Source organism: Cupressus sempervirens, chromosome 6 (assembly GCF_028749045.1).
Source record: "Cupressus sempervirens isolate cs-2001-9-10 chromosome 6, ASM2874904v1, whole genome shotgun sequence".
Lineage (NCBI taxonomy): Eukaryota > Viridiplantae > Streptophyta > Pinopsida > Cupressales > Cupressaceae > Cupressus > Cupressus sempervirens.
Window position 1 is genome coordinate 316597571 of NC_143123.1, and position 14663 is coordinate 316612233.

The 14663-nt window shown below is 32.8% G+C and overlaps 1 protein-coding gene across 2 annotated transcripts in view; it reads left to right on the forward strand.

Moving 5' to 3' along the window:
- The window catches only part of LOC149552460 (Rab3 GTPase-activating protein catalytic subunit), a 184730-nt gene extending 182332 nt beyond the window's left edge, over nucleotides 1-2398 (forward strand). The window contains exon 14 of one of the 2 annotated variants that reach the window (XM_089788023.1): nucleotides 1741-2398. In XM_089788023.1, coding sequence (XP_089644149.1) covers nucleotides 1741-1869 — 129 coding nt within the window. In that variant the 3' untranslated portion in view covers nucleotides 1870-2398. Of the gene's footprint in view, nucleotides 1-641; nucleotides 682-1740 lie in introns of those variants that run through there. The other variant, XM_089788026.1, reaches the window with a different exon arrangement.
- Nucleotides 2399-14663: the final 12265 nt, after the last annotated feature.

Genomic DNA, 14663 nt, shown 5'->3' on the forward strand with positions numbered 1-14663 from the left:
CAGTTTTGTAAATGGTCTAGACTTACATGTTGCATTAATGACTTGTATATGGGTTATCTTTGTCCATATATCTTTCATTATTGATGCATATTCATATTGGTGTTTTGGATTTGGGTTGTCTATGCCTCGAGTCGTGATTTGTTGATTTCTCTTCATGGAGAAGGGATGAGACATTACCAGGTATAGTCATGGTGGAGGATTGCAGTTGACTATTTTATGCTGATTGGTTGGCATATTGAGAGTTAGTTTCTCAATTCATGGATGCGATCATGGTGCCATGGATTTTAGCATGAAATGATTGGATATATAGGTACATCCTTGATGTTCATTGGTTTGGATTCTTAATTTGGTTATGGTGGTATACCTTCTTGGTTGAGGATCATGGCTATTTAGTTTCTTTTGAGGAGCTCATGATGTACACTTTGAGTTTTTTGATGGTTTGATGCCTTGGTTGATCTTCATGGTTAAATGATAGTTTTTCATCATGATGTCATAGATAGGTTGGATACATGGTTTAGTGGGATCTTGTGACAGTGATGAAGTGGTAGTATGGGGGTTAGTTCCTAGTTTGGTTTGTATCTTCTTGGTTTAGAGATCTTGGTTTTTCACTTGGCACTGACATTTTGTTTATGTGAGTGCAGACCTAGAAGATCTTCATATAGGAGATGGATTTTATGATGCCATGGGTGACTCGATACCATAATTAAGTGGGAGTTTTTGGCATTGATATATTTATTGAGTGTTTGCAAAAGTTGGAGGTTTGTCTTAGATCCTATTGCTATAGAAGTGGCTTTGAAATTTGCATGGTGCACTTGTTATCTTCATGGTGTGTGAAGATGGTTGGGCTTTGAGGATACATGGGGTTCTTGGTTATCTTAATGGTGTGTGGAGATGGTTTTATCTTGAGGACTCATGGAGTTCTTGATAAAGGTGTGGTTTATGCTTTAATTTGACATGTTATTCTTGGTGTGAGGATGGTTTCATTATTATGTCATGGTATACTCTTGATACATATTTAGAACTTTGCCATGTTAAGGTGTGTTCATATGAAGCATGTTATCTCTTTGGTTGAGATGGTTTAGACCATGTTGTAATGTTTATATTCCTGAGGTCATGGTTGAAACTATGACATTGATCTTGATTTAGTTTCTTGGTATTGAGTACATTGATCATTTGTTGGATATTTTATGATATTGCTATGTTGCATTTGGAGTTGGCATGGATTGATTAGTCACAAGTGCTCATGGATACTTAGAGACAATGGTGATGTTGATTTCTTTTGAATTAGAGATGTATTCTAGAGGGTTCATTTGAGGGATGGTTTAGCATTGGAAATCTCCTTGTGCATATGTTGTTATGCTAGTTGAGTTTGGGAGATGGTTTTATATTAGGAATATTCCTTGGATTAAGAATGATTATTCCTTGGTTTAAAATGCTTTATGAGTTTGATCTTCTTGTGAGAGACTTACATCCATGATTATTTATATGGTATGGTTTGGGTGTTTTTATGGCTTCTTGGTTGGAGTTTTATGGAGGAGATCATACATGCACAATTTACTATTGATACATGTGATTACCTTTGGATTAGGTGTTTGTGATTGGCATTTCAGTTGGTACAAGATTTTATGATCTTCTAATGTGACAGGTTGGGTGGTTTTACCTATGGATGGATTCTATGTATGTCCAGTAGCAGTAGCATCATTCATGTTTGAGATGCTGGATACTTTGATTTTGTTGCAGGTACTAGGATGGAGCACGTGGTGTAAATTGATCCATGATGGTGGCTGTACTAAGATCGATTGTTTCAATTTTTTATTTATGTGGTTATGGATTGACCCTATGCAATGTATACAAGCTGGAGATTGTTGAGATTATGTGTGTTGCACACATTGCATAATATTGTTATATTGTATTGTTTTATTTTATTATGTGATGTTGTATCTAAGAATACCTAGATGGACCTGCAACATGTAATTCCTATGAGATATAGTTGATGAGTTGTATTGTAACATTGCAATAATATTTGATGTTATCATTTAATCTAAGGGAAAAAAATTAAATGTCCAATATTAAATGTGGGGTCCGTGGGTTAGATAACACATGATTTTAGCACATGTTTTATGTAATATCACTTGGTGGTTTTGTGGGACTTGCTACTATAAAAACTACCACAAGGGTAGTTGTTAAGATAGGAGGTAAAAAGACAAGAGTTAAGCAAGATAAGGCTTGATAGGTTAGCCAAGGGAGCATTTTTGAATGTTAGAAGCATGACATGAGATGTGTGGATTCATGCTTGTTCATATGGATTGCTTGGTTGTCACTATGACTTTGAAGGCTTCCATGGTTGTATTGCAATGATTTTTTTGCTGAATAATACATAGTGATGGATGCTTTTGGAGGTTGGGTTTTACCCTCAATGCGGATTTCTTAGGGTATATCTTGTATCACATTTTTGTGGGTATGTTGTCTATTCTCTTGCATGTGGATTCTAAGTGTTTTAATTACATATTTATTTCAAATATGTTATGGGTTATGTGGAAACAATTATATTTTGGTTCCAAGTTTTCTTACAATCATGACATAATTTGGATGGAAATACCTTAAGAGTGTCAATCCAGGACTCATAAGCTATTGAGAGATAGTGGCTATCTACTCAAGGGATGAAGATGGTATGTCAAGTGGTTATGGATGAATTCTAATTCACATGCTAAAGAATCAAATTGAAAGCTTTTAACTAGTGAATTGAAACTTGTGATTAAAATAACCAAACTCTCTTTTATAAAAGAATTCACACTTGACAAGATTAAATCTATCTTCACTCTTAAATCCAAACTTACTTTATCAATCACTAGAATATCACACCTTCTAATTACACTTGTCCATGTTTTAATTACACATTATTCTAAATACTCCCACTATTGAATATTGAAATTTATGAGAAACATGCCCCTAATGTTTTGAATTAGTTGACAATAATGAAAATGGGGCACAATTTGCGACAGGAAGTCTAGAAAAACAATGGAGACTGTGATAGGAAGTTCGATTCGGCAAAAGATGGTGAAGAAGAAAAGTGCAACAGGAAATTTGGTTTGAAAGTGATAGATATGCAAGTGAAATGCAAAAAAAGATTTGAATTGTATGCAGGTAAGAATTAGGGACAAGATGAGATGGATTACGAGTGAGAGAACAACAATTTCAATAATCTAATTCTTTGAGAAAAACTCAATGATCAACATTCCCATCACAACCGTAAATAAAATGTTCCACATTCATACACTTAGATATTCTCTATTTTTCTAGTTACAACTTAGCTTAATGAAACAGATCAATGAAATATTAATCACATAAGAAAAAAATCATGCTACTAATATAAACAATCTCACCAGGTTTTTCAAGAGGGGGCCCTTCCTCTGGTTCACAAGGTGAGGAAAAATTTAACACACAACTACTATAAGAAATTCAATTCACCCAATTGATGCATTCATAGAAAACATAATGAGAATGGGGTAAAAGTACAAATTTGTGTCACCATTTGTGATACAAAAACCTATTTTGGTCAAATCTCATTTCTCTATCAAAACTCAATTTTTTTCAAAAACTAAAAATACCCTTTTATAGATCTTAGATTCAATATCATCATTATATAAATTTTTGAGTCTTTTGATTAGTTATAATATGTTATAATCTCAAAATATTATAAGTCGATATTTCAACATTTCAAAAGATGCTCTCTCAAAAAATGAAAAAAAATAGTAAATCATATCAAAAAAATAAAAAAATTATATTTATCACTAGAGGAGAGAATCCTCTTCACGAATATATAATTTTTTTTCAAGAAGGTATTGATTTGATAGGGAAGTTTTGACGAGAGGAAAAAACTGTTGGATTTTGAAAAGGTCGAACTTGAGTACTTATAACAAAGAAAATATACATCAAAAATAATTATTTCTTTTTTTGTTCACTAGCTATACATGTCATCTATAAAATATTTTCAAATCAGAACAAAAAAAGATGATTTGCACATACTTGTTTGACGGGAACTACATCTTATATTTTTTATAGTTAAAAAAGGGACTTCAAAATAAAATAAAATGAATAAATTCTTAGTCAAAAAAATTATAAAAAATATAGGCATAAAATTCATACAATTCTACACATTTCATCAGTTTACATCATCTTCATATTTTAAACACAAATACCATCTTTTTTGTCGTTAATGTTGAACTATCACATTCTGATATCATGTTTCTTTATAAAAGGTGACACAGGTTTGTGCTTTTACCCAATGATCTTTAACAAAGGTTATAATATGTTCACATTACTATGTCTTATAGTTACACATTTGTTAATATAGCTTCAAAATATCTTACTAATTAATAATTGAGTTGTAACCGACTACCTTTATACTACACTTAGGTAAGTCTATTTTAGTCTTGGCTGCAAGTCACAAATGTTTAATCATAAAACTTAACATAACAATATTAACATAAAGTCTTGGTCATAATACATCTGTGGCCTTATACTATCAAATCTAAAACTAGCCTTCCTAAAACAAGATAACAAAATAGATCTGCAATGTTTATTCATCTAATCCAATCGTGTAAAAGCTCATGTAATTTTCCAATCATCCTTGCTCAGTTCTTGTAGCAGAAACCAATCCAAATTATTTACATTTTTTGCACTTAGTGTAATATTTTAGAAAATGTCTTCTACTCTATAACTTTATTAAATCTACTATATTTCTTTAGTGATTAATGGCCTTATAGGGATTAGAAAGGCTTCAAGCATTATAAAAATACATAAGGAACATATAAAAAGAGACCTAAATGCACACCCATTAGCAACTATGATAAGTCAAATACTAAATTAGGAGGGATGTTTTAAAGGTGATTATGGAGTATGCAACTTTTGATGGGTAGTTCACTAGAGTGTTTGGCTACCGTTTCACCCTCCTTAATTATTTTAGGCATTAGGTGAATGTTTCCTTTCCATTCTAACTTTTGTCATCCCTAAATTTCCATATAAGACAACATAGGAAAAGTCATCCATGGTTATTATCTTAGAAAAGAAAGATATTGGTACATAATACTATGAGGAATAAGAGGAATTTCCCTCTCTAAGGAAGGGATACAAGAAATTGAAATTTGTTTCTAAAACCCTAACCAAGAGGTAAAGAAAATATTAAGGGAAAATATAAATGCGTCTCCTTCCCTTAGCTATGGTAAACATAATGGGCACATATAAATCTTTTTCCTCCACACCCTACTGCAAATAATTATCAAAAGGAAGAAAAACAATGATCCCTAGCTCACAAATAAAGGGAAGGCAATGACAACATTTGATCCTCTTGATGGCTTTAGTAAGGATATCTATGTGAGTTCCCTTACCTCAAATGACTCTTACTCATCGTACCCCACCACTAATAGGGAGGATATGCCTAGATTTCCAAGTGAGCTCAATATAGATTCTAATTATTTCATGCCTAACTAAGAGTTTCTAGATAACATTCTATTGATTGCTAGAATGAGGCGATGGATTTTTTAGTATCATTAATGGACTTTCCATGAAATCAAAAAAATTAAAATTAAATAGAGGGTAGTGGGAAATAGACTACACGTGGATGGGTGGTAGTGAAAAGAGTAATGAACAAAGCAATAAAGAAAAGGAATTATGGATTAAAGAGGGAAAAAAATTGGTGGTTGATTTCCGTAACAAAACTATTGATGCACTTGAGAAATTGAAGGAATGTGAAGGGGAAGGTCTCTAGTCCTGAGTAGAGGATTAAAAACATCAAAGATGCACTTCAAGAGCTTATGAACCTCAACCATAAGGTTATCAAGATGATTGTTGATGACATGGGCACAATGATGTGCAATTTGGAGAAAATGTATCAGGGGAAGTTGACAATAGAGCTTGATGTTAAAAAAGGTAAAGGTTCAAAAGAATTAATGTCTCAACCTTGCAAGAGAAACTAGGGAAAATGAAAACTTGAAGAGAAGGGAAAAAAATTCCCCTCGAGAGTTTCAAGAACTCATGAAGGTTGCAATTAATATGAAATAGCTTGACATGGAGGTGGTTGGTACCTCAAAGAACTTGACTTAATGTTTCTCGCTTGCTTTCAATTTTTTGTTGTCTTTCTACCATTGGTTTGTTATGTTTATTTTATACGTAGATGTTTGGTTTGAGATGTATTTATTAATACTAATGCTATATCTTGTGTTAATACTAAAATCTTGTTAACACTTTTTGTTAAGGTTCTTGGGTCCCTTGAGGACCCTTTTTTACTGTAGTAAAAAAAAAGTTTATTATATAGTAGTATTCAATATAATTTATATGTTAATATAATTTAATTTGAAAGGAATCTTATTTTAATATATAATTGATAATATATATGATGATATTGCAATCAATATTTAACTATGTAATTATTTGAGTCACTCATTAACCAATGTTTCATTAGTAGTGGTTCACATGAAACCATCTCACATGAGCATGAATGAAACACTTAACACTCTTTGCATCTAGATGATGGTTGTAGAGGTGAAGTGTCAAGACTTCCTAGGAGGTCACCCATCCAAGAACTACTACATCTCAAGCATGCTTACCTATTGTCATGAGTTTGTCTCAAAACAATATACAATTGAATCATGATTGCAACATCACAATCAATTGGGTAATTGTTTGAGTCACTCATTAACCCATGTTTCATTAGTAGTTGTTCACATGAAACCATCTCTAATGAAATGGATGAAACACTTGGCACTCATTGCATCTATATTATGGTTCTAGAGGTGAAGTGTCAAGACTTCCTAGGAGGTCACTTGTCCTAATATTGCTCCATCTCAAGTCCACTTACCTATTGTCACAAGTTTGACTAAAAAAAAATACACAATTGAGTCCTGATTGCAATATCACAATTTGACTTATTGAAATATGTCCTACTCATCAATATATTTTATATAAAATATAATATTGTGAATAATTTTAAATAGTTACATATAAATAAAAAATTTAAATGCTAAAAATATACCAAAGATAATGAAATCATCAGTCATAGATATATTTATTAGTTTATTATTATTTCAATTACTTTTATATTTAACATAAACTATCTTTATTGTAATTAGTATATAATTGATAATGTTGTTGATATATTTTTTAGGCAAGGGCCTAGAACACAATTAACACAACGATAAAATTGCAAGCTTCTTATCTAGGAGGTCATGGGTTTGAATCTACTTGAAATAAGTAAATAAATAATAATAACTAATAACAACACATAATAATAATTAATCTTAGCTTTGGCCTCTTATCGAACAAAAAAATAAAATTATTGTTGATATTTTTAATATTATAAATTAAATATAATATTGTTAATATTAATATATAAATTGAATAGTTCTAAAATTTTAAACGTTTATCATATATTTTATATTCATTTATTACATTTTTAAATGTTAAAATAAAGATATAATTTCATATCATACTTATTTTTTTAAAAATCTAATTATTTTAAAATATCAAAATAATTGAATTTTAAAGTTATTGTATGTATGTAAATTAGTCAATCTTCTATAATTAAATAAAATGAATATTTTAAAATACTAAATCATTTAGTTTTTCTTCATAATGTAGTTTAAAAATATTAATAATATTAATGATTATATTGTAATGTTATATATTTGAGAGAGTTAAATTTATTTTGCAACAAAGATTGAGCAGAAGATTCATAAAATAATTTTATTACAACATATTTTTATATTTTATGAATTGAAATATAATTTTATGTTAAAGATTGAAAAACATATATTACAATTATGCTCATCTTATAATATTGAAATTTTCTTACCATCTTTTATATAAAGTAATAGTTTATATTAGTAATATTTAAGAAATTGATATTGAATAAATAAATATTAATAATAGTTTCAATTGTTAGCCCCAATTGATAATGTAATTGATGGTGGCAGATTGTCAATTGATAATGCTATCAATGTATGTAAAAGAGTCCTATTAGTTGTTATATTGCCATTGATGTCAAATCTTAGTTGGTTAGACATTATGTTAACTCAACAAAGTACCATATCCTTCGATTGATGAAGACATAAGTGATATGTAAGGTATTCAATGAGTACTTGAATAAGTTGGACAATGGTAATGCAATATTGGTTTGATTATTTTACAATCATTTATTGTTGTAGTGTATTGAAAAGCTCAAGCCTAACTGAGTGACAAGGTTAATGAGGGGAGACTATATTTTCTGAGTGATTGTAGTATTGCCTGAGTGATTGACAAAGAAAAAGAGGAACACAATATTTCTAGAGAGAGTCAATAATAATTGAGTGAGATATTACCAGAGTAAATGTTATGTTTATCAAGTAACAATTAGATGAACAAGATTCAAGAATAGGAATCTAAGGCTGACTTTTGATGAAAATATGGAAAGCTCAAAATGATCTAAGCCATGAGTCAAAGTTTGTTATAAAATCAATGAATGAGAAAGTTCAAGAAGGATTTGATGATGGAGATTGAATGAAGATAAGGGTGGACACAAATTTCTTTGCAAGTTATATTTTCCCAATGTCTAGATTCATTATATGAAGTTTTGATTCTAGAAATTTATTATGAGCCTAAGATCAACAATTATGATTAAGAGAAAAAAGATGGAATAATCTAGAAGCATAATTGAGAAAAAAAATTGAGGAGAACAAGATAGTTTAGGCTATTGAGGATGTTGATGTTGGTTAAGAATTGATTCAAGGTTGCTTGCGATCGAATGCAAGAGAGGAGATCATAGTGCAAAGTTGTTGAAGGTGAAAGAAGATAATTAAGCTATGTCAATCAAGTAGAGTTGTACAATGAGAAGGTCTTAATTAGAAAAGTTAAAAGCACAAAGTGAAAGGAGATCCAAGAGAAAGAAAAAGAAAAAAGATCTAAACAAGCAAAGGTAGTTTCTATTCTTAACTATCATTTCTACTATTACTATTTAACAATTATAGTAGAAAATCTTAGAACTACCGAGTGGACCTAACAAGTCTATGAAATCCTATATGGTAACACTAATTAGTGGTGTTTTCAAGTCCTTTAAATTAGGCCACTCTTTAGGTAGGAACAATGAGTGATAAGGTCTAACAGATCTTTTGGTGAAATCCTCTAACAAGGTCACATTAACAATGTGTATGTAACCTTTAACAAGGTTGGCTCCTGGTAGAGCTCACTTCAAAAGAGTGAAATATTTGGGTTGCTGGTCCTAGGTGGGTTTTTCCCTCACATGGTTTCCATGTTAAAATCATGGTGTCAAATATGGAAATTTTATTTGTCTTGCAAGTTGTTTTACATGTTTTTATAGTTTCCTCCAACTCAGTAATAACTAATCACTAGGTAATAATTAGAAATTTTACTCAGACATGAAATAATGTGGCACTCACATCTGGAATTCAAGGACTCTATTTATTGCTAGTGGAATGTCCCACTATAGGGGTCAATAATGTTTTGTATTTCTAGGAAATTAGAAAGGATAAGAAAGGATGTTACGGGATGGAGAAAATCATCCTTTGGAAATATATTTAAAGATAAGAAGGAGATTGAAAGGAGATTGGAGATCCTTTAAAATGATATGGCTAATGGTACCCCCTCAAATGAAACACAACAAGAGGAACATGACTATCACATTCAATGGAAAATGATTATAGGAGGAGAGAAACATTTTTGGAAACAATGGTCGAGGATTCAATGGCTTGAAGAGGGGGATAGAAACATGAAACTTTTTCATAGGATGACCTCAAAAAGGAAGAAGATAAATACTATAAGTAAGCTATTGGATAACACTGGCTAGGAATTAATAGAGGAGGAAGATATAGAAACATGGATGTCAAACTACTTTTGGGAAATATATAATCCACCTCTTCATAATCCTAACAATAATGTGAAGGAAACACCCTTAAGGATTATGAACCTCCTCATTGATGAGCAGATAAAAAAGGAACTTCTTGTGAAGGTTACAAAAAAGGAAGTTAGTAAAGCTGTGTTTGTTATGGGTCATTCAAAGTTCTGAGACATGATGTGTTCCCCCCAACACTCTTCCAAGAGTTTTGGGAGGTTGTAAAATATGATCTAACCCATGTTGTGTGGGATTTTGTCAGAATAGGGAAGATATTGAAAGAGCTCAATCAAAATTTTATTGTGTTGATCTCGAAAGTTGATGAACTGATTAGATTTGGATAGTTTAGATTTATTAGCTTATGTAACATGATCTATATGATCCTTCCTAATGTGATTGTTTACCGTATAAAACCTCTTCTAGACAAGATCAATGACCCCTCTTAGAATGGTTTTGTCCCTAAGATACAAATTTTAGATGTTGTGATTACTGCTCATGAAGTAATTCACTCCATGGAGAAATGTGGGAACCTAGGTATGGCCATGAAACTTGATATTTCTAAAGCTTATGATGAGGTGAGGAGGGATTTTTTGTTTGAAATTTTAATCAAGTTAGGATTTGGAGAGAAATTTGTGAGATTAATCCCGAAAACTATAAATATTATCTAATTTTCTATTTTTGTGAATGACACTCATGGGAGATTATTCTCCTCTCATGAGGGACTTCAACAAGGGGACCCCCTATCACCTTACTTATTCATCATTGTTGTTGAGGTGTTGGGGAAAAAATTTTGTGGTCTTGGCCCAATAGAATAAAATCAAAGGTATCAAATCAACCTCCTCTCTTCTGGTGGAGGTCCTATAGAAATTTTTCGATGATACTTTTCTTTATGGAATCTCATCAATTCATGAAGCCAAGGCTTGGAAAAATCTTTTAAATCAATATTAGGAGGCATTGGGACAACAAATAAATTACCAAAAGAGAAAGGTTTACTTCTTAAACATGGATAGAGATATGAGGAGGAGAGTGGTTAAAGAAATAAATTGTGAGGAAGTAGAATTACTAGACACCTATCTTGGCCTCTCACTATCTGTCAAGGAGGTCATAACCTAGTTTTGGAATGGTCTGATGGAGAGTATGCGACAAAAACTTGCAACGTGGAAAGGTAAAATTCTCAGTAATGTGGGAAAAATCCATCTCCTCTTGACTTCCCTATAGGGAATTTTTGTGTACATCTTATCTCTCTTAAAAATATCAAGTAGATACAAGGATATTATTGAGAAAATAAAACAAGATTTTCTTTGGTTGGATACAAAGGAGAAGACAAGATCAAATCTTGTTAGTTGGGAAAAGTTATGCAATCCCAAGTCCTAGGGAGGCTTGAACCTTACGAGGATTGGTGACCTGAACAAAGCCCTCATGTCCAAGGTGGGGTGGGGACTGGCTAACAATTTGACAAACTTATGCAAAATTTTTAGAACCAAATACCTAAGGGGAGACTCATTTCACCAACATATTTATAGTAATAATCTTCCCTCAGGGTCAAAAATTTGGAACAATATATTACACATTAGGAAAGTCCTAAAGAAGGGTGTTAAATGGGTGTTGGGGGATGAAGCCACCATTAACTTCTTGGAAGATAATTGGCTAGGGGATGAGCCAATTTCCTGCTTTAGATTCCATCTAGTTATAGATCATTTCACAAGTTTGTTTGGAGGGTAGTTGAAGAACTACATCACTCCCAACAATTACTAGAAGAGATTATGCTTTGACTATTATCCTATGGAGACTAGACTGCTTAGGGAACTATAGAAAATTATTGATAAGGTTCACATCCCCATAGCACCAACATATTTATAGTAATAATCTTCCCTCGAGGTCAAAAATTTGGAACAATATATTACACACTAGGAAAGTCCTAAAGAAGGGTGTGAATGGGTGTTGGGGGATGAAGCCACCATTAACTTCTTGGAAGATAATTGACTAGGGGATGAGCCAATTTCCTACTTTAGATTCCATCTAGTTATGGATCATTGCACAAGTGTTTTTGGAGGGTAGTTGAAGAACTACATCACTCCCAACAATTACTAGAAGAGATTATGCATTGACTATTGTCCTATGGAGACTAGATTGCTTAGGGAACTATAGAAAACTATTGATAAGGTTCACATACCCATAGCTCCAATGGAGAATCTATTACTTTGGAGTCTGGTCTCCTTTGGGGCTTTACTATTATATCTTCTTATACTTTCTACATTGATGAAGGAGACATAACAGATATATGGAGTTAGTTGTGGCACCCATGGATTCTTTCCAAATTTTTTTTTTTGGTGGAAGATTTTGCATGGGAGTATCCTCACCATTGACAATCTTAAAAAGAGAGGTTTTCAATTGGAAAATCAATGTGTTCTTTGTAACAATGTGGAGGAATCCTCCCCCACCTCCTTATACACCATCCCTATGCCAATTCTATCTAGAGTGAGATTCTCTCTGAGTGGGAGGTGCAATGGTACTTTAACTATGATCTCCATCAATTTTTGGATTGGAAAGGTCCCTCCTCTGACCCATTTTTAAGATCCTTCTAGAAGATCACCTACTCTTTTGTGTGTTGGAATATTTGGAAAGAAAGAACACAATAATCATATCTTCCAGTACAAGTCATCTCCGCCCCTACAATGGCATCTCTACTTGGGAAGCTGTTGAAGGAATATAATTATATTTGACATTAGAAACCTCTTCCTACCCCCCAAAGGCTATGATATTAAGTGGGCTAATCAATGGGGCATATCGTGGAGAAATTTTATAATTCCAAAATCATAGCTAGATGCAACACTATCTTACAACCACCCCCCTCTTCATGGTTGAAACTCAACTTTGATGGTTTAACAAAAGATAAGAAGACTGCGATGGGTGGAGTGACCCATGATGAAAAGGGAAGGCTCATTGTGGCCTTTGTTGGAAACTATGGGTTCAGATCAAACAATGATGCTGAGGCCATAACTCTACTATGGGTCATGAATGTTGTGAGCACAATGAATATTGAGAGGCTAGCTATTGAAGAAGACTCCCTGTTAATCATGAATGCAGTGAAAGGTGATGAGAGTATTAATTGGAAGATTAATTTGATTATTCAAGATATTCATGCACTAATGAGTAGACTACAAGAGGTGATGGTGGACCACATCTATCACGAGGGAAACAACGTGGCTGATGACTTGTCAAATAAACATAAAATGTGACACCTTATCATTGCTCCCAGTTGGTGGAAAAATTTATGGTTTAAGAACCATAATGATTTTAATTAGAGTGGTGACACTTGCATCATTATTCTTTATGGAATGTTTATTAGTTGGTTTTATGATATTTGTGTAAGGATGATCCACATGGATATTGTCAGGATGAAGTGGTTGCAAAAGACAGATATACGAATTAGCCATAAATATAACTTTCCCATGCATTGTAAAATTAAATAGTGGCATACGTGGAGTTAGTTCAGCATGATGGGAAACATGCCATACATCTGTGTGAAGACATGATGGAAATGGGGAAATGTGGTACTTTGTAATCATAAAACAATGAGTGAATTTAACAAAAAAGCTATTCATAGTGGCAGTGCCTCTAAACTTTCTTTCATTCAAATTCTTATCTACAACAAAGGCATGTCAATGGTTGAGGAGGGTTTGGTGGTTGAGCTCAGTGAAAATGACATGGGTGCTAGCTTTAACTACATCGAGCTACATGAAATCAAAGAAGATATTAGTAATAGTAAAGAGGTGTGGGTCTATTTGTGAGGAGGTCTTTTTCCATTTATGGAGTGCTATGAAGGGTTTGATGAACATATATCCATGCAAATTGTGGATTCTTGGGATAATAGAAGGGTGACTATTAATGGGATATCCTTTGAAATCATGGAAGAGGTCATAGCAAAAGTGGGTGTTTTATCTCTAAAAGGTAAGAGTTGGAGAAAATAGTCCCGAGTCATAGATGAGGTGAGCCTGCGAAAATTCTTCTACCCTATATTGGAAGAATTGGTGCGTATGCAAGGTGGCTTCTCTAATGAATATCTTCCCTACCCTTGGGATGTGGTCTACTACACTATTATGCACTACATTATGCTTGAAGACAATTTCTAGGTGTTGTACTATTTCCACTCCCCTATATTAAATAATTTTAAGAACCATGTTATAATTTCCTTCCCACATCCCATTATGCATTCCATGGAAATAGTGTTTTTTAATGTTAAAAAAAGGAGGGAGGAAGGCAAATCTTACTATATCCTCCACCAAGCCTTCATGTTTAAACTTAAAAAATTCCTTCAAGCCCTCCACCCATCTCAAACTAATAACCCTCAAGCCATTACCACCCCTTAGATTTCCACTACACCGAGCTCTAGGTTAGTCTCAAAGAAAAATAAATCTACTAAGAATTCCCTTGGAGACTTGAAGGATATTAGTGTAATCAACTTGGACAATGATACTGGTAGGAGCAAGAAAAGCACCAAGAGATCCAATAAGAGATTAAATATGGAGAAGTTTTGAACCCCACCCAAAATGGATTGTTGTGAGTTTAGATTCCATTGAGATGAAGACTAAACCTACCAAGAGGAAGAAAATAAAAAATGGTGCGTACTAGCTATGGATCTTAGAGAAAGGATAATCCTAACCCCTCCCATGTTTTTGATATCTTTAATAATGGTAATCTAACCTTGGAAAATTTGTTTTTGGGTGATGATATCATGTCTCCTATGAGGATTGTTGAGAAAGTTAGTAGAAAGATGGAGGGG